The 18,666-nt window shown below is 43.4% G+C and overlaps 1 protein-coding gene across 1 annotated transcript in view; it reads left to right on the top strand.

Annotated features, from left to right (window-relative positions):
• The window catches only part of tas1r1 (taste receptor, type 1, member 1), a 28,391-nt gene that overhangs the window by 1,131 nt on the left and 8,594 nt on the right, over positions 1–18,666 (top strand). The window contains exons 2-7 of the mRNA XM_072244762.1: positions 74–216; positions 2,645–2,948; positions 5,237–6,004; positions 11,901–11,969; positions 13,156–13,368; positions 16,243–16,363. Of these exons, the coding sequence (XP_072100863.1) occupies positions 74–216; positions 2,645–2,948; positions 5,237–6,004; positions 11,901–11,969; positions 13,156–13,368; positions 16,243–16,363 (1,618 nt within the window). The remainder of the gene's footprint in view (positions 1–73; positions 217–2,644; positions 2,949–5,236; positions 6,005–11,900; positions 11,970–13,155; positions 13,369–16,242; positions 16,364–18,666) is intronic.

Below are 18,666 nucleotides of genomic sequence, written 5' to 3'. Positions count from 1 at the left end.
TTTCTCTCTCTCGTATTCCCTGCAGAAAAAAATGTACCTCCTTCTTACCCTGCTTGTTTACTCCACAACACAGGGGCCCGTCAGTGTCGCCCCAGAAGAATGCACAAGGATATTAACCGCACCGGGAGAATATGTGATTGGGGGCCTGTTTCCAATTCACACACTCCCACTTAAAGATGTGGATCGATCGGAGCCAGTTGTGCCCAGCTGTGGGAAGTAAGTAACAGCTGGATAAATTTATATCCTAATGTGGAACTAATCCTTGGAAAGATACTATAACTGCCTTGTCATGAATGAAATCAAGCAAGTTAGAGACTTAGTTATAATCCAAGTGGGGGTGTGGGTAGATTTTTATACATATGATCTACGAATGATTGCATTCTAGTTGGAAAAGTTGGACGGTTTACATGTAGTATACTATCCAGGACTGAGTTTTCGCTCGGACTATTCCATTGTCATAGTCTTTTAGATTAAATTATGAGAACACTTAGTCCTCTTTTATTGTCATTTAGAAATGCATACATGTATTAAGAAATGATACAATGTTTCTCCGGAGTGATATCACAGAAAACAGGACAAACCAAAGACTAACACTGACAGAACCACATAATTATAACATATAGTTACAGCAGTGCAAAACAATACCATAATTTGATGAAGGACAAACCATGGGCACGGTAAATAAAGTCTCAAAAGTCCCCGAGTCGATCGACTCCCGAGTCCCCGATAGCAGGCGGCAAAAGGGAGAAACTCCCCGCCATAAACCTTCAGGCACCGTCAACTTGCCGATACCTTGGAAGCAGCCGACCACAGCTGACCCTGAATCCATCCGTCCGAAAACTCCGAGCTTCCGAACAGCCTCTCCAATACAGCCACCCGAGCGCCATCCTCTGCCGAGCGCTTTCGACCTCTCCCCAGCCGCTGAAACACGCAAAGCCGAGGATTTCGAGGCCTTCAGCTCCAGAGATTCTGGTTACCACACAGTAGCAGCGGTAGCAAAGCAGACATTTCAGAAGTTTTCCAGATGTTCCGCTGTGCTCTCACATCTGTCTCCATCAAATCAGGATTGTGCACAGTCCCCTACTTGACAGATACAGTGCACAGTCCCCTACTTGACAGATAACAGTTATTCATCACCGAAGTGGCCCCGCACGCTGTCGTCACACCGCCATCTTCTCCCCCCTCCCAGGAGTCTTGATAAATTAATGGGAATTGGCAACAAGTTGCACGTTTCAAACCCACAAATTCCACCATGAGTTGTCCAACTGTTGCTGACTCTAGTAGCAATGACACTTCAGGCCACATGCGCCTTTATTTCACCCTTTGGTTTGACATCTGCGGAGTCTCCTTCACTCTACCTGAACTTAGTATCGGTTTCTCATGGCAGAGCTGAAGACCCCAGCAGGAGACAGAACATTCTGATCACAGTCTGGAGTTTCGTGATGTTTCGACATCGCCGGGCAGATTTTTTCAGAGTTGAACATTAGCCAGGCAGGTAACAGGCTCACAACACTGAGTTTGCTTAGATTAGTGATAACAACAGCTGCAGTCCACCTGAATGATGTTGTTTTGTGCAGCTGAACATACCCTTGGATCCTTGCCATTCAATCGTAATGACTGTTGTAACATTACTATCCAGCTGCTAGAGGTTTGCATCTCAGGTTAAAACTGGGTCAAATTTTTTATAGAGATATTCATTGTTCTAGCAACTCAGGAAAATGTCTGCTTGATAACTTGAGACATGTAGTGAATGCTGTGTATTTATGAAAAGCAGGTGACTTTGGGCCTTTGGTTCCCAAAACCCTTCAACACTGAGTGTTTTTCTCCCCTCATGACTATGTTTGTCAGACACATTGGTAGAGAACAGTTGCCCACATTAGCCAAGAACATCATTTTTGTTTACGATCAATAGTTGAACAGACTAGGGCCGTGCAATTTTCATGTCCCAGTACTTGACCAAATGGCTGACACTTGTGGAAATTATTTCCCAGGAACCAGATAGCAATTAGATATAAAGAGAGACTGGGCAAATTTGGACTGTTTTCTCTGGAGTATCAGGTGCTGAAGTGGTGACCGAATAGAGATATATGAAAGAACGAGGGGCACAGATAGGGTAGATAGTCAGATCCTTTCTCCCAAGTTGGAGAAGTCAAATACTAGAGGCCTATTTTAAGAGGGGGGAAAGATCAAAGGAGATTTAGGAGGCAGGTTTCTTTACACAGGGACCACTAGGTACCCAGCATCTGCCAGGGAGGTCATGGAAGCAGGTGCAGTAATAACATTTAAGAGGCTTTTAGACGGGCACATAGTCAAGGAATGGCGATATATAGATGATGTGTAGTTGGACAACTCACTGTGGAATTTGTTGGTTTGAAAAATGCAACTTGTTGCCAATTCCCTTGAATTTATTGGACTATGACAATGGAATAATGCCAGCTATAGCTCAGTCCTGGACAGTACTACGTGTAAACCATAGGATCGTCGTCTGAACCCTTAGTGCCTAGGTGGCATATGGGGCCAAACCATAGGATACGATTAGTTAAATTGGCATGGTTGGCACAGATATTGTGGGTCAAAGGGTCTGTTCTCAGTTCTCTGTTTCTTATCAATGACAGTTTAACTGAAATGAATCATGTCCTTTTAGGTCTGCTTTCTTGGCAGAGATATTTGTCTTTTTCCAAGCGATGAGATTTGCCATTGAGGAAATTAATAACTCAACTGAACTGTTGCCAGGCGTTACTCTGGGCTTTGATGTTGCTGACAGTTGCCTTGAGGTTGTGGACATCCAAGCCATGTTCAGATTCCTGTTGGCCAAAGAAGGAACAGAAGTGGAGTTATTAAACAATTATACATCCTATCAGCCCAGGGTGATTGCTGTTATTGGACCCCCATCGACAGATACAGCTATTATCATTGCTAGAGTGTTAGGTTTCTTCCTCATTCCTCAGGTGAGTTTGAGCATGATGTTTGTTAATATTTGAACTGCAGTAGTCGAAGTTCTCAGCCCCAATATTACCATAAAGGTTAGATGAACGGTATAATCATTTCCTCATTTAAAGTTCCTGCTTTAGTTTGCCCTCTGAACCATTTATGGTGAAGTTTTTCCCAATGGGTCAAGACCCTTCCTTCCTGAAGATGTCTAAGCCCTCTTTGTTGTCACAGAAGCATCCATTAGTTATGTTAAAGAAATTAGGTATTTGTTGGAGCATTTTACGCAACTGCATTTGAGGACCATGAGCATTCTTGGAAACCATTAGATATTCACGGCCTGTTACGCGACAGGCATTTAAGGCAACAACGAAGACTCTCCATCTCTGGTGGTGTTCAGGGATTCCTTCATCATGCCAGTAGCTTCCCCTTGGTTTTCCCTGCTGTCAGTCACGCAAGTCCTGGCGGAGACTAAGGGATACCATCACAAAGGAGTTTCTTCATTGCTGTTTCCATAACAGCTTTGTTTTACCATTTAGGGTTGTTAGCCCAGAGTTGAACCCCCAAACCTGGAGGACCAGTGGCTCATTCATAGTTTGGCCTCTACCCTTTGACCTTTTGACATTGATGACCCTACCAAGAGCCAAAGCGTAAAGCCTTGACTCCAACCAACGTAGCTCTCTGGGTCATTAAGGCACACAAGCCTCCAAACCCAATGACAAGGTTGTGGTCCTTTTGAAGGGGAGGACATTAGGTCAAGACGTTATTGACTTTCCTCTGCCCACCACCTAGGCCAAGATCAGCAAATACAGCTCAGGCCAGAAATGAAACACACTGCCCCTTCAGAGGAATTTAAGGTGGGGGGGGGGTTATATGGGAAGCAGGGTTTGAGGGTCGGCACAACATTGTGGGCCAAAGGGCCTGTAATGTACTGTACTGTTCTATGTTCTATGTTCGCAATGACATCTGCTGGCAGGTCTGAAATGTACTGTACAATACATTCTGCTACGTTACACTCAGTTTCTAGTCTGTACCACCTCTTACAATTTCACCACTTCCTCTATGCTGTCAAAGTACTCTATTGACATCCAATCTTGAACAATTTGTAAATCCTTCCAGTATTCATAAAACTGAAGATATTGTCTTCAACCCTCATTACAAATTTCATACCTTCTCTACTCATATTGTGGCTTCTGCCTTTGGCTGAGCTAGGCAATCCTCTTTAGCATTTGTTGCCTTATTGCTGTAAACCAGATTGTGTAAAACTTAAGCAGCAGCCAAAGAAGATTGCCTGGGTCAGCCATTTGGTCCTGATGAAGGGTCTCGACCTGAAACAACGACTGTTTTCTCCTCTCAAATTGATGCTCCCTGACCTGCTGAGTTCTGAAATATCAAACACAAGAAAGTCTGTGGATGCTGGAAATCCAGAGCAACACACTCAAAATGCTGGAGCAACTCCATAGGTCAGGCAGCACCTATGGAAAAGAGTGAACAGTTGTTGTTTCAGGCCGAGACCCTTCATCAGGACTGAGATGTCGACTGTTTACTCTTTTCCATAGGTGCTGCCTGACCTGCTGAGATCCTCCAGCATTTTAGATAGATAGATAGATAGACATACTTTATTGATCCCGGGGGAAATTAGGTTTTGTTACAGTTGCACCTACCAAGAACAGAGTAGAAACATAGCGATACAAAACCACAAACAATCAAATAATAATATGTAAACTATGCCAGACGGAAATAAGTCCAGGACCAGCCCATTGGCCCAGGGTGTCCGACCCTCCAAGGGAGGAGTTGTAAAGTTTGATGGCCACAGGCAGGAATGACTTCCCATGACGCTCAGCGCTGCATCGCGGTGGAATGAGTCTCTGGCTGAATGTAGTCCTGTGCCCAACGGTGTAAATGATGTTACACGCCAACGTCGTGTTGGTAGAGGGAGTGATGTACACAACAACCACAATTGCATGTGAGATTTCCCTTGGCAAATAATATGGCCGGAGTCCAACAGCAAAAAGTTCAATATCCGGGCTACAAACACGTTCCTCGATCGTAATATGACCAGGATTGCACCATCTGTTTTTAACCAGCACAGCAAACCCCCCTCCTTTACGATTACCACTCTCAGTGTGTGTGTTGCTCTGGATTTCCAGCATCTGCAGAACCTCTGGTGTTTGTGGTCGTTGCTGTTTATTAAACAGATTTATGTGCCTTCTCTGTTTCTGCTTGGAGCAAGATAAACTGACACAGTGAAGGCTTCGTTGGTGGTGAAAAGCTGCATTAATACAGGTATTCCCCTTTGCTTCTGCAGATTAGTTACCTGGCATCTGGTGAGATTCTGAGTGATAAAATACGTTTCCCATCATTTTTGCGGACCATTCCAAGTGACAAGAATCAAGCAGAAGCCATGACTTTGCTGATCCAGGAATTCCGCTGGAACTGGGTTGCTGTCATTGGTAGTGATAATGAATATGGGCACAAAGCAGTCAGCAAAGTGGTGGAGATGGCCTCAGCAATGGGGATCTGCATTGCATATCAGGGTATCATCACCACTTCACCCGAGATCATCACCCAAACCATCAACAATATCAGTACCACGGTTAATGTTACTATCCTCTTTTCCAATCCCTCAATAGCACATGTGTTTTTCAGTATTGTCGTGGCTCGAAAACTTACTCCCAAAGTATGGATCATAAGTGAATCTATTTCATTATCGGAGGAGATAGCAAACATACCAAATATTGAGACTATTGGGACTGTTATAGGCATTGCAGTTAAGGAAGGGAAAATGACCCACTTTAAGGAGTTCCTAGACAAATCTCGGAACGACATTAATTCATGGATCATGCCAGACCTGGAGATGGGAGAGTGTGTCAGCTCCAGAAGCACTTGTGATCAAGGATGTAGCGAGTGTCATTGGCAGTGGGCTAAGTACTTAAACTCTTCATCGTACAATGTGGAGAAGAGAATCTCATACAATGTATACTCAGCTGTATATGCTGTCGCCTATGGTTTGCATAGTCTGCTCCAGTGTAACACAACACGCTCTGATAAAACACAAAGTGTCCTCCCATGGCAGGTAAGGTGTGGTCCTCACTTACATAGTGGTATGAGAGCTCAGAAATTGTTAGAAGCATGAAAAGTTTGTTAAATGCAACAAACCTGTCCTAGTTTTAACACATCCATCCCATCCACAGTTCCTTAAAGTTGGTCTGGAGGAGGGGAATAGCGAGGGGATTGTGGGGATAAGCTCCTACAAGCCTATTAAATGCTCCCATTGGTGTGTGTCTTGAGTAGCTTCTGACAACCCAAGACCAGCTCCTGGCCTTGAAATGGTGGCTTAGCCTTAACATTTCTACTGACAGGAGAAGGGCAAAGGCAGGACCCTGGCACCTTAAAACCAATTGCTTAGGGGTTGGCAGCTCATCTATGAGGAGAAAAACGTTGGCCTCAAACCTTCGTGGCCTTGCGGCTACACCCACTCGTGATGAAGACGTCACGAGTAAACGCAAGGAAAATTCCAAAGCTGGAGTCCTGAAGACAGTCCAATGTTGAGTTCAACATGACTGCAACCCCTGTGAAGCCACTGGTGCCAATTTGTATTGGTTTCTGCCATTCCTTTCGAACCATCAACTGCAGGGATAGGGGTAGCCTGCTGCATGGGCAACAGCTTGCTCTCCTTATTGTACTGCCCTGGCTTGCGTACTGAGATAGGATGCAGCATCCATGGTTGACCTGACCAATGGAGGCCTCGATCCCATCCACACTCAGTGTTCCCTCAACCTCATCCCTCAATTTAACCTCACATCATATCTCTCCATTTTATCTCCTCCTCTTACTCCTCGTCCTAAATTTCCAACACTATCTGTTTCAACACCAGAAACAAGTTTGTTAACATTGTCTTATATGATGTGAATTCTGTTTCTGCAGCATAGTGCAAAGAATTAAAATTACTATAAAATATAAATTAAATAAACAGTTACAAAAAAGGAATGAGGAGGTAGTGTTCAAATCACAAACAAGAGAAAATCGGCAGATGCTGGGAATCCAAGCAACACACACACACACACACACAAAATGCTGGAGGAACTCAGTAGGCCAGGCAGCATCTATGGAAAGAGAGAGCAGCGGGGATCACAGAGGGGGAGCAGTGAGAGAGGGGCTCACTGAACTCCCATCGAAAGGAAGATTTAAACTTCATCAAGGTAGGCAGCCTTTTTTTCTCCAGTCCTGCCGAAGGGTCTCGGCCCAAAACGTCGACTGCACTTTTTTCCATAGATGCTGCCTGGCCTGCTGGGTTCCTCCAGCATTTTGTGTGTGTCGCAAGGGGGTAGTGTTCATGGGTTTGTGGGCCATTCAGAAATCTAATGATGGCAATAAAGAAGCTATTCCTGAATCACTGAGTGTGGGTCTTCAGAATCCTGTACCTTATCCACGGCAATAGTAATGAAAAGAGGGCATGTTCCATATGATAAGGTTCCTTAATGATTGTGCCTCAGAAAGGATTTCCTTGATGTTGGGGAGCACTGAGCACTGTTCTTGGAATGAAGCTACTGAGTAGACAACCTTCTGCAGCCTCTTGTGATCTTGTACATTGCAGACTCCATTCCGGGCTGTGTTGCAACTAATCAGAATGCTCTCTACAGAGCAAGAGTTTGGTCAAAGCTCTTAGAAATTTGACATATCTTTACTCTATCTACGAAACCTGACTACTCGTCGCACTCTTCAATACTGTCCATTTTCTTAATTTAGCTCTCAATCTTCTTAATCTTCCCTAAGTCGCACCTATTTTCTTTCTCCTTCAATGTCATTTGCCCATTATATTATTCAGCCCAATCTTGTCATATCCTTCAATCTCAATTTCTCATTCTGTACTCGATCACTATTATTCTTTATTCCACTCAATCTCACATTTTTTATTGATATAAATCAAAGCCAGGTTTATTGATCGTGGAGAGGGTGAATGTTTAAGTTGGTAAGTTTGGTGTTATTCAAGTGCTCTGCTTTGTCCTGAATGATACTAAACTTTCTGAATATTATTGGACCTGCCCCCTTCCAAGCAAGTACAGAGCATTCCATCACACTCTTGACTTGTGCCTCCTAAATGGCGGAAAGGCTTCAGGGTATCAGGAGAAGAATCATACGGACAGACAGAATGCCCTGTTTCTAACGCGCTTGTAGTCACAGTTCTGTTCCATTTAGAACTCTGGTCAGTGGTGAATTCAATACTGTTAACTCTCAGTGGGAGAGCTTTAGGCATTCACATGGAGGAAATGTCTGTTATCAGGCACTTTGGTGGCAGGCGTGTTATTTGACACATGGGAACCCAAGCCTCTCATTCGTATTGCACAGCATTGCTAATTATTACATTATCTGAGGAGTTGGGTGTGGAAAAGAAAATCATACAATCATCAGCAAATGACCCACTTCTGTCATAATAGAGCGTATTCTTTCACTGGAGCAATGAAAGGTCATTTGGAACTGAACGCTGTCCTGAGGGAATCCTCAGCAGTGCTCTGGAGCAACCACTACAGCAGTCCTCTGTGCCAGGAAATGACAAATGATTCGCCAGTAGAAAGGTCTTCCCCTTAATTCCCATCGACATGATCGCTACTCAGTTCCTTGATGCCACACTGATTTGAAATGAAGGGTGAACTGAAGGGAATGGCTCAGTAGAGTAGTTAGCACAATGTTTTACTGCACTGGTGACCTGGGTTCAGTTCCGACCACTGCCTGTTAAAAGTTTGTTCGTTCTCTCCATACCCACATGGGTTTCCTCCGGGTGCTCTGGTTTCCTCCCACAAACCAAAGACATACCAGTTGGTAGGTTAATTGGTCACTGTAAATTGTCCCATGATCAGGCTAAGATTAAACCAGGGGATGCTGGGTGGCGCAGCTCGAAGGGGCGGAAAGCTGGATCTGAATAAACTGGAGTTCTGCACCTCTGTCCTTGTTTAGACCAAGGACGCACTGAAGTCCAGAGCTGGTGGAATCCAAGCTATGCATTAGCGATCAAGTTATTGTTGAGAAATGTGCCAGTTGATGGAAGTGTAGATAATGGTTTCCATCACTCAGCTGATACAGTGATGCCAGTATTGTGGCTGTTGCTGAGATATCTTGGCTGGAGACAAAGTTAATTGTGGTGTGCAAATTTTAAGTACTGTAGCTAGGTGCTCCCAGACAAGTAGTCACCTACTGGGAGCCTCCACGTGGGTGACTAGTGGGTATTTATCTTTTATTTTCAGTTTGCTTATTCTGATTGGTCCAGTGTTTCAAGGAATTAATAAAACAGGTGGCAGGGCAAGCAATCCATTGCAGTCGCAACATATATGACCTAATAGGCTCTATTTTGGTAAACAATGAAACAGTGACCATATCTACAGCAAGTGTTGGCCGTTTGAGGACCTTCAGCTTAGGGTTGATGAGCTGGAGTCCAAGCTCCAGGCACTTTGACACAGGGAGGGGGAATGACACCACTTAGATTAATTACCTCTATACTGGTGAATGGTCAGGGACAGAACAGTGTGACTGCAGAAGAAAGAGGCAAAAGGATCCCAAGGGTAGTTCCAGTGAAAACTCAGCCCTTACTTTTGTCCTATAGATACAAGGTCCACACTCCCTGTCTGGACAAGTGTTGGGGCCGTAGAGAGGAAGTGAAAATAGTTCAGGGCGCCAAGCTACGGGGAGCTGTTAAAATGGGAGAATAAAAGAGAATAATGGTCATAGAAAATGGCATTGGTAAACAGACATTGTTCTCTGCTGCAAAGACAGAGGGTCCCAAAGGCTATATGCCTGGCTGATGCTAGGATTAATGATATCTGTTCAGGTCTGGAGAAGAACATGGTGTGGGATATGGTGGGGATCTAGTTACCGTGGTTCACATAGGACTAACCTCATAGGTAGGTCAAGGAAGGAAGTTCCTGCTCAGCAATAATGAAGACCTTGGGGCAAAATTGAAAAGCAAAACCACGAGGGTGATAAATCTTTGGAATATTACCTGAAGCATGTGTAAATTGGCAAAGGGTAAATGGGATTAGAGAGGTAGCTGAACTGTTCAAAGCACGGTGTGGTGGAAATAGTTTCTGATTTATGGGGCACAGACACAAATACTGGGGAAGGGGAGAGCTGCTCTGTTAGAGTGGGCTTCACCTGAATTCTGCTGGGACAGGTATCCTGGCAATTTGCATCAGCTGTGTTGTAGAGACGGCTTCAAACGAAACAGGAGGTGGCAGGTTTCCAAGAGCAGGATGTTTACTAAATCTAGAGGAAATCAAAAGAATAGGATAGTGAGGGGGACAGGCAAAGCTGGGGCAGAAAAAGTTATCAAAAGTAGAGGCACAGAATTAGCAAACACTGTAAAAAAATTCAAAGCTTCTGCCTTTATTTGAACGATGCAGCAGTTGCAAATTAAAGCAGTCGAAAGCATAGACGAAGCATATGAGTATGAACTAAAATCTTAAATAGCAAAGGAAAGAAGACAAGGTTGGGAGAAGTCTATAGGCCCCCCAAAATATGACCTCTTGACCTGGTGTAGCACAAATGGAGAAATACCTCAGATATGTTTGAAAGGATCTGCAATTGTCGTGGGAAATTTTAATCTACTTATTAGATTGGATGAACCAAACCTGCAAGGTTTTTGTAGAAAAACCATTTTTGTGGAGTAATTCTGGGATCCTTTCTTTGAACAATATGTTATGGAACCTATCCAAAAACAGGTTATTTGGGACTGGTCATTAGTAATTAGGAAGGATTTATAAGAGATCTTGCGGTTAACGATCGCTTAGGAAATAGTGACTACAATATGATAGAAATTGAAACAACAAACAAGATGCTGGGGGAACTCAGCAGTCAGAGAGTTGCTGTGTTCCCCCAGCTCCTCCAGATTCAGGAATCCACAGCCTCTTGGTTGCACATTGAAAGTTTTTTGGGGGGATCTTCTTCAACTTAACTATGGGGAATTATAATCGCATGAAGGCAGAATTGTTTAAGGTGCACTAGGAAAATATGTGAGAAAATGGGTCAGGAGATGAACAGTCATAGGCATTCAAATGGCTGGTCTGTAACACTATGCAGGAATTTATCCCTGTCAGAAAGAGGCACAATCTGTGGTTAACAAAGGAAGTTAAGAATAAGGTTAAATTGAGTGGTGAGGGCTGGTGGTAGGTCAGAGGTCTGGGAAATTTGAAGAATCCAGGAGCAAAAGAAAACTCAGAAGGAGGGAGAAAATTGATTTTGTGTGAAAACCTGTGCGTAATATCAATGTGTTGCTATGGATATAAAAATCCAAAGAAAGTGAAAAGAGTAGGTTTGGGACCTTTAGAGAAATAAGGTAGGCGTTGGACCTCGAGAGAATGAAGCTAGTATTTTAATGTTTCTTTAAGAGAGGGCTATGATTTTTCTTGCCGATGGCAGTGAATCTCTGGAATTTCCTAGCCAGAGAGTCGTAGAGGATAGCTTATTCGGAGTGTTTAAAGCGGAGGTAGATTCATTTCTGAAAGGTCAGGGTATTGAGGATTACAGGGGTTTGGCACAGAAATGGAGTTGAGGACTAGCTTCAATCAGCCATGACTGTATTGAATGGAGGAGTAACTTTGATGAGGTGGAGGTCATGAGGCCTGTGCCTGTTCTTATTTCTGTGTGTTCTTTTCATTCACCAGTCATGCCTGGATCTGGCAGGTCTTTGGAGCCTCTAGCCCTTTATTTCTGAGTATGCGGGTCAGTCTATATCATGCTGCTGTCACTATATAGCATGTGTCGAGTCATATGTTGTAGCTTCACTGTTTTACCAATGTTAATCCTGCAATGCTCTTTCACACTTTTTATTAAAGCAGGGTTGCTCTCTTGGTCTGATGGAATTGGAGAATAAAGGACCTACCAGGCTGTGATGAAACACAGTTCCTTTGCTCATAGTCCATTGTGCCTTGTTGGCACTCAGTTCTGATCTCCCAGGTCTGTCATGAATCTGTCTGTTTTAGAAAGACATTGGAGGGGCCGGCTGGTGGTGCAACGACATCGGCGCCGGACCAGAGAGCGGAGGTTCTCAGGTTCGAGACTAGTCGGGTCTGCTCCCGAGTACGCTTTCCATCCGTGCTGGGTTGAGTGTCGAGATCGCAACTCGACCTTGTAAAATAAAGGGAAAATACTGCGAAAATGTCTGTGTGAGGAGTGGCACCCACACAGTCTCTCTCTCTCGCTCCGCGCCTTGTAAAAGCCATGAAAAAGACACCATCACGGACGCACGCACGGACTCGCAGACGCACACGCACAGACTCACACGCACGCAGGCACGCACCAAAAAAAACCAAAGAAAGACATTGGAGTATCATAAATATGGATGGGAGTTGGGCAGTGTCCCGTCTAGCAAAACAGTCATGTATTGACAGTAGGTAGATTGTTAAGGATGAGTCCATTAGGTTTGTATCTCATTTTGACGATCTTTCCCTGCCTCCAGTCAATAGCATTTATATTTATACCCCATCCAACACCCTGAATAGTTAATTTGTTCTCTCTGGCTATGATAGGTACCACCTGCAAATTATTCTCTCTGGCTATGATAGGTACCACCTGCAAAATACACTGAAACAATACACCCAATCTTCTTCAGAAGCATCCACCAAAACAGGAACTCTCATTACACAGAGGGACAAAGGAAGCTGGTGTATGGGAACAGCCTCAGCTATAAATTCCATGTCACGAGTGGTACTTTGGCCAAGCCTTCGATCAGTCCCTGCATGGTAGGCTAGTCCTGAAAATGTGATTATGTGGAATCCAGCATGAGGTAGCCAACTGGATTAAAAATTGTCCCAGTGGTAGGTAAGATCCTGCTTTTAAAAAGAAATCACCAAACCTCAGATATTGCCTTAATCTATCCTGAAAACCTTATCCTAACGAATAAACTTAACTTCCAAATCCTTAGCCTTCAGCAACTAATTTAGCATAAAGAGAAAGAACCCAAGAAAGAAACCAAGACAGAAAACAATACCAGGTACTGGGTAAGTAAAACTGGGCAAGAAGAAATAAATAATATGAACCAAAAAGAGATGACGTTTACAGTTCTAGTAATGAAGAGAGCATAATTACAAACAATATCAATCATAAGACATAGGAGCAGAATGAGGCCATTCAGCCCATCAAGTCCACTCCGCCATTTCAATCATCTTGGTTAAACTTCCCAAGTCCAATTTTGATGTCATCTACTTGCATTCAGTCAGTTTAAAACTTGTCTGTCAGTTGCTCAGCAGATTGAAGACAGTGAAATTTAAGCTTCAAGATTACACTCTCTACTTTGATGAGAATGGAGACCCACCAACTGGCTATGACATTGTTTCATGGGAATGGACGAGAGCTGGAGTCCGCTTTAAGTCTGTTGGTTCATACATACCATCTGCTAGAAAGATCAGCATCGATCCATCCTTGATCCACTGGAATTGGGAAGATAACTTGGTGAGAATTCAGTTAAAAATTCATTCTTTTGCTTGTCAAAAAGGCTTGCACTTGTATATTAATAAGATGCACGAATCCAGGCATTAACGTTGGCTCTTAAGTAGCATTATTACCTCTGAGTCAGTAGGGATTCCAGCTAACGTTCAAGAAATTGAGTATATAATTCAGACTTACAACATGGTATTACACTGAGGGAATTCTAGACGGTTGGAGATATTACCTTTAGAATAAGATCTTAAGGTGAGGAGCTGTCTGCCCTCTCTGGTGAGTCTTTGGGTGCCTTTGAGAGAAGTGCAATGGAGTTACTACATCCTTTAGCCAAAAGCATTATAACAGATGATCAGATCATGTACCTCCCAAAGGTTTTCCAGCATTGCTCTTTGAAAATGTGCTGCTGTACTTTCCCATATAACAAGTGATAAGACTTTGAAAGCATTGCCTCGCCAGTAAGCAATCCTGAAGGTTTTAGTACACTATATCAAACCCTAGGGTGTATGACTCACAGAAAATTATTTATTGTGTAGCAAAGATCAATTTATCAGAAAACACAGTCCATTTAAAGAACAGAGAAGCAGGAACTACAATATGAAAAACAGAAAATGCTGGAAACAGTCGGCAAGCAAGCAACATCTTTGAAAGAGAAAGGAAGTTAACATTTCAGGCTGACAGCCCTTCAACAGAACTGGGAAAACAAGCAAAAAAATTAGTTTTAAGCTGCTGAAAGGTAGAGGAAAGATGAATAGAACAGAGGGAACATTTTTATTTCTCTTTCTACAAATGCTGCCAGGATCAGCTGAATGTTTCCAGTGTTTAGTGATTTTTGTTTCAGATTTCCAGGATTGATTTTCCATTACAATGAATCAATTGGTATTCAGAAATCCAAATATATAAATCATACAGAAGTAGGCCTGAATAGTTTTTATTACCCAGTCTAAAAAGTGACTACCTGTCTGAGCTACTTCCCACCAAGAATATAAAAAAGTTGTGGTCTAGAAATTGAATGGCACCCATTTAGATACACTTAGATATCATTTAGGTACATTGAGATATATCCTTTTAGATATATTTAGCTACATTTAGATACAACCATATAGATACATTTAGGGGTAGTGCACGGTGGGCAAATTGTATAGCCTTTTTTGTCATTGTTTATAGAGACCTATCTGAACAAAACCTAGGCTGGGGAGTCTGATGCTGGGAACACAACTCAGCTTGGTCCATTTTGAGTAATATTCTTACCAATACAATGGTCCAACTTGGCAGCCCAACCACAGCCATTGCTGGTCGCGTCTCACATCACAAGATAAAAGATCAGCTTTATATGTCACATATACCTTGAGGCACACTATGAAATGTGTTGTTTCCATTAATGACCCAACACAGTCCAAGGGTGTGCTGGGAACAGCTCACAAGTGTTGCTATGCTTCCAGTGCCAACATAGCATGCCCACAACTTACTAATCCCGAACAGCTTTGGAATATGGGAGGAAACTGGAGCACCCGGAAGAAACCCACACAGTCATGGGGAGAACACACAAGCTCTTTACAGACAACAGTGGGAATTGAATCCTGATCTTCTGTTAAGTGTTTCGCTGGAGTAACGTGCCACCCTACACAGCTTAACTTCACCCCATGATAGTCCTCTCCACGCCTTGTGGCGCAATGGGTGGAAACCTTGCCGCTTCTTTAGCATTTGTTTTTTTATGAGACCGAGTTGCCAGCCCGACGCTCAACCTAGCACAGATGGAAAGTGTGCAAGGTGCTGGCCAGATTCGAACCCAGGACCACTTGCCTCGAAGCCCAGTGCGGATGCTACTACACTACTGGCTGACTTAACTTCACCCCATGTCCTACCATTTCCTCTCTTCACCCCAGCCTCGCACACTGACTTTTGCTCTGTCCCTTCCTCATCTAATCTATCTATCCTCAGCACTTAAATGCGACTTTTCTCTTCTTTCACTCTTCACCCGAAGTCCGAGCTGACTCCTGCCCTTCTGATTGTTCTCCTATCATTCGCCAGCCTCAGCCGCTTCACAAGCCTCTATCCCTTACAAATCTAATTGCAATCTGCATCTGGAGTCATCTGAAAAATTGTTCCATGAATAAAGTCAAATCAGTAACACATGAAGACTTGGGCAAAACACATTTTTGAATTTTGCGATGTGAGCGCCCAACAATGCTTTATTTGCCCACCGTGCATGACACCTAAATGCATCTAAATCATTGCCATTCAATTTCTAGGCAACAACTCTTTCATATTTTCAGTGGGAAGTAGCTCAGAGTTCCCAGTTATTTTTAGATTGGATAATGAAAACTAATGGTATGAGGGACCTGTCTTCTCCTATCATTTTGGACCTGTCTTCTCCATCCCTCCCCCTCCTATCTTCTCCTATCATTTTGGATCTCCCCCTCCCCCTCCCACTTTCAAATCTCTTTCTAGCTCTTCCTTCAGTTAGTCCTGAAGAAGGGTCTCGACCCAAAACGTCGACTGTACCTCTTCCTAGAGATGCTGCCTGGCCTGCTGCGTTCACCAGCAACTTTGATGTGTGTTGTTGGTGTGAGGGAATGCCAGGGGATTCACAGCTCTCAGCAAACAATACCGTGACACTAAAACAAGAAGCTGTGGGGAGAAATCTATTGCGAGTGAATTTCTGAATTGTTTTGTGGAGGTACATGGCAATTCCACAAAAAAATGCAAAGTTTTTGCTTTATTTTCCAAACAGTTGTTCTGCTGAGTTACAATGATCAAACATAGCAGCTAATCCGTCTTTCCCATCCCATCCCACCACACCCCACAATATAATTCATCCCTAAGGATATTAACTAGGTCCCCTTGCAGAGCTTATAACGAGATCTTGTGTTCTTTATCCAACAGGTCCCGTTTTCTAATTGTTCAGCAAACTGTGAACTAGGGCAGAAGAAAGTCCCAAGAGGGGTTTTTCCTTGCTGCTTCAGCTGTGAAGATTGTCCCTCTGGAACATACCTAAACCAAAGTGGTAAGTAAGCACCCAATATCCCTCAGATTGTTTTTTATTTCTTTTTCTTGACCTCATTGGATTTTGCTGTATCACATTATCTGCAGTTCCAAACATCTAACAAGAAAATATGTTAAAAATATACTGCTTTTCCACTCTTATGTTATTGGACCGGTCAACCGAAGAAGCCTGGAGTCAATAAACTCAGCATATGAGGAGAGGGAGCAAGGGGAGATGTTAGATATTAAATTGAGGTCAAAACAATTCATCACCATAACTTGCAAAAATTATTACAAAAATATCTCAGGAATGCAATCTGAGAGAAATGCATTTTAGAACTGTTTGGCAGGAGATTCCTTCACATTCTGAAACTGGGTGAGACCATAAGACATAGGAGCAGAATTAGGCCATTCAGTCGATCGATCTGCTTTGGCAGTTATCTCTCAATCCCATTCTCCTGCCTTTTCTCCATAACCTTTGATGTCCTGACTAAGCAAGACCTATCAACCCCTGCTTTAAATGTACGTAATGACTTGACCTCCAGAGTCACCTGTGGCAATGAATTCCTCAGATTCACTGCCCTCTGGCTAAAGAAATTTCATCTCCGTTCTAAATGGACATTCCTCTATTCTGAGGCTGTGCACTCTTGTCCTACACTCCCCCACTAGAGGAAACATCCTCCCCACATCCACACTATCTAGGCCTTTTATCATTCTTCTAAGCTCCAGTGAGTACAGGCCCAGAGCCGTCAAACGTTCCTCATACATTAACCCTTTCATTCCTTGACCCTCTTCAATGCTATCACAGCTTTTCTTAGATAAGGAGCCTGAAACCTGCTCACAATACACCAAGTCTGGTCTGACCAATGCCTTAGAAAGCCCAGTATTACATCCTTGCTTTTATATTCTAGTCCTCTCAAAATGAATGCTAACATTGTATTTGTCTTTGGCACCATCAACTTAACCTGCAGGTTCTCCTTTAGGGAAACCCAAACAGGAGAAAATCTGCAGATGCTGGAGATCCAAAGCAACACACACAAAATGCTGGAGGAATTCAGCAGGCCAGGCGGCATCTATGGACAAGAGTGAACTGTTGACATTTCAGGCCGAGACCCTTCATCAGGACTGGGAAGGGAGAAGTCAGAGTAAGCAGGTGGGGAGAGGGAGGAAGAAGTACAAGGTGGTAGCTGATAGGTGATAGGTGAAACTGGGAAGGGTGAAGTTAAGAGCTGGGAAGTTGATTGGTAAAAGAGATAAAGGGCTGGAGGAAGCGGAAAAAGACAGGAAAGGTTAGAAGACAATGGAAGAAAGGGAAGGGGGAAGGGAGAGGGAGGTGATGAGCAAGTAAGGAGATAAGATAGAGTGAGAAACAGGAATGGGGAATGATGAACGTGGGGGCAATCACTGGAAGATTGAGAAATCGATGTTCATGCCATCAGGTTGGAGGCTACGCAGATGGAATACCAGGTGTATCTCCTCCAACCTGAGTGAGGCCTCATCGCGGCAGTACAAGAAGCCATGGGCTGACATGTCGAATGGGAAAGGAAAAGTGGAACTGAATGGGCGGCCACAGGGAGGTCCAGCTTTTTCTGACAGATGGAGCAGAGAAGCTTAGCGAATCCTTTAGGGAATCCTGCCTGAGACTCCCAAGTTGCTTTGAACTTCCGATTTTTGAAATTTCTCCCCATCTAGAAAACAGTCTATGCCTTTATTCCTTCTACCAAAGTGCCTTACCATACACTTACCTGCACTATATTCCACCTGCCACTTCTTTGCCCATTCTCCCAATTTGTCTAAGTCCTTCTGTAGACTGGCTGCACTGGTGTATTTAATATTTCAGTAATATCTGAGTAATATTGTAAATATGTTGTTTGATTAACCTTTCTTATTCATTTAAATATTTCATTGTGGGTTATATGTAAAAGTATGTGAATGGCATACGTCATCACACCACCACGGCATATGCACATGCCTCAGTGAAAGTAAAAACAAAACTGAGTCACAAATTCCCAGCACCATGTTTCCTTTCAATTAGTTTTATGTTTTGGAGTTACAAAACTTAACAGTAGTGACAAGATCCAGCCACGTCCCCTGCGATTGAGTCAACCTAAAGTGATGTAAGAAAGCTATCGGACGATACCTCAGCAGTGTTCAAGGATGACACTGGAAAACTCAAACATATCGGGAGTAAAATAGTGTTAAATAAAAATGCCAAACCCAAGTTTAACAAAGCCCATCCGGTTCCTTATACTAACCAAGATAAAATAGCCAGTGAGTTAGATTGCATGGAGGCTGAAAGAATTCTTTCTAAGATTGAGTGGAGCC

The sequence above is a fragment of the Mobula birostris genome, chromosome 27 (genome assembly GCF_030028105.1).
Source record: "Mobula birostris isolate sMobBir1 chromosome 27, sMobBir1.hap1, whole genome shotgun sequence".
Lineage (NCBI taxonomy): Eukaryota > Metazoa > Chordata > Chondrichthyes > Myliobatiformes > Myliobatidae > Mobula > Mobula birostris.
Note: the sequence above shows the minus strand (reverse complement) of the source record. Positions and strands in the feature narration are given on the sequence as shown.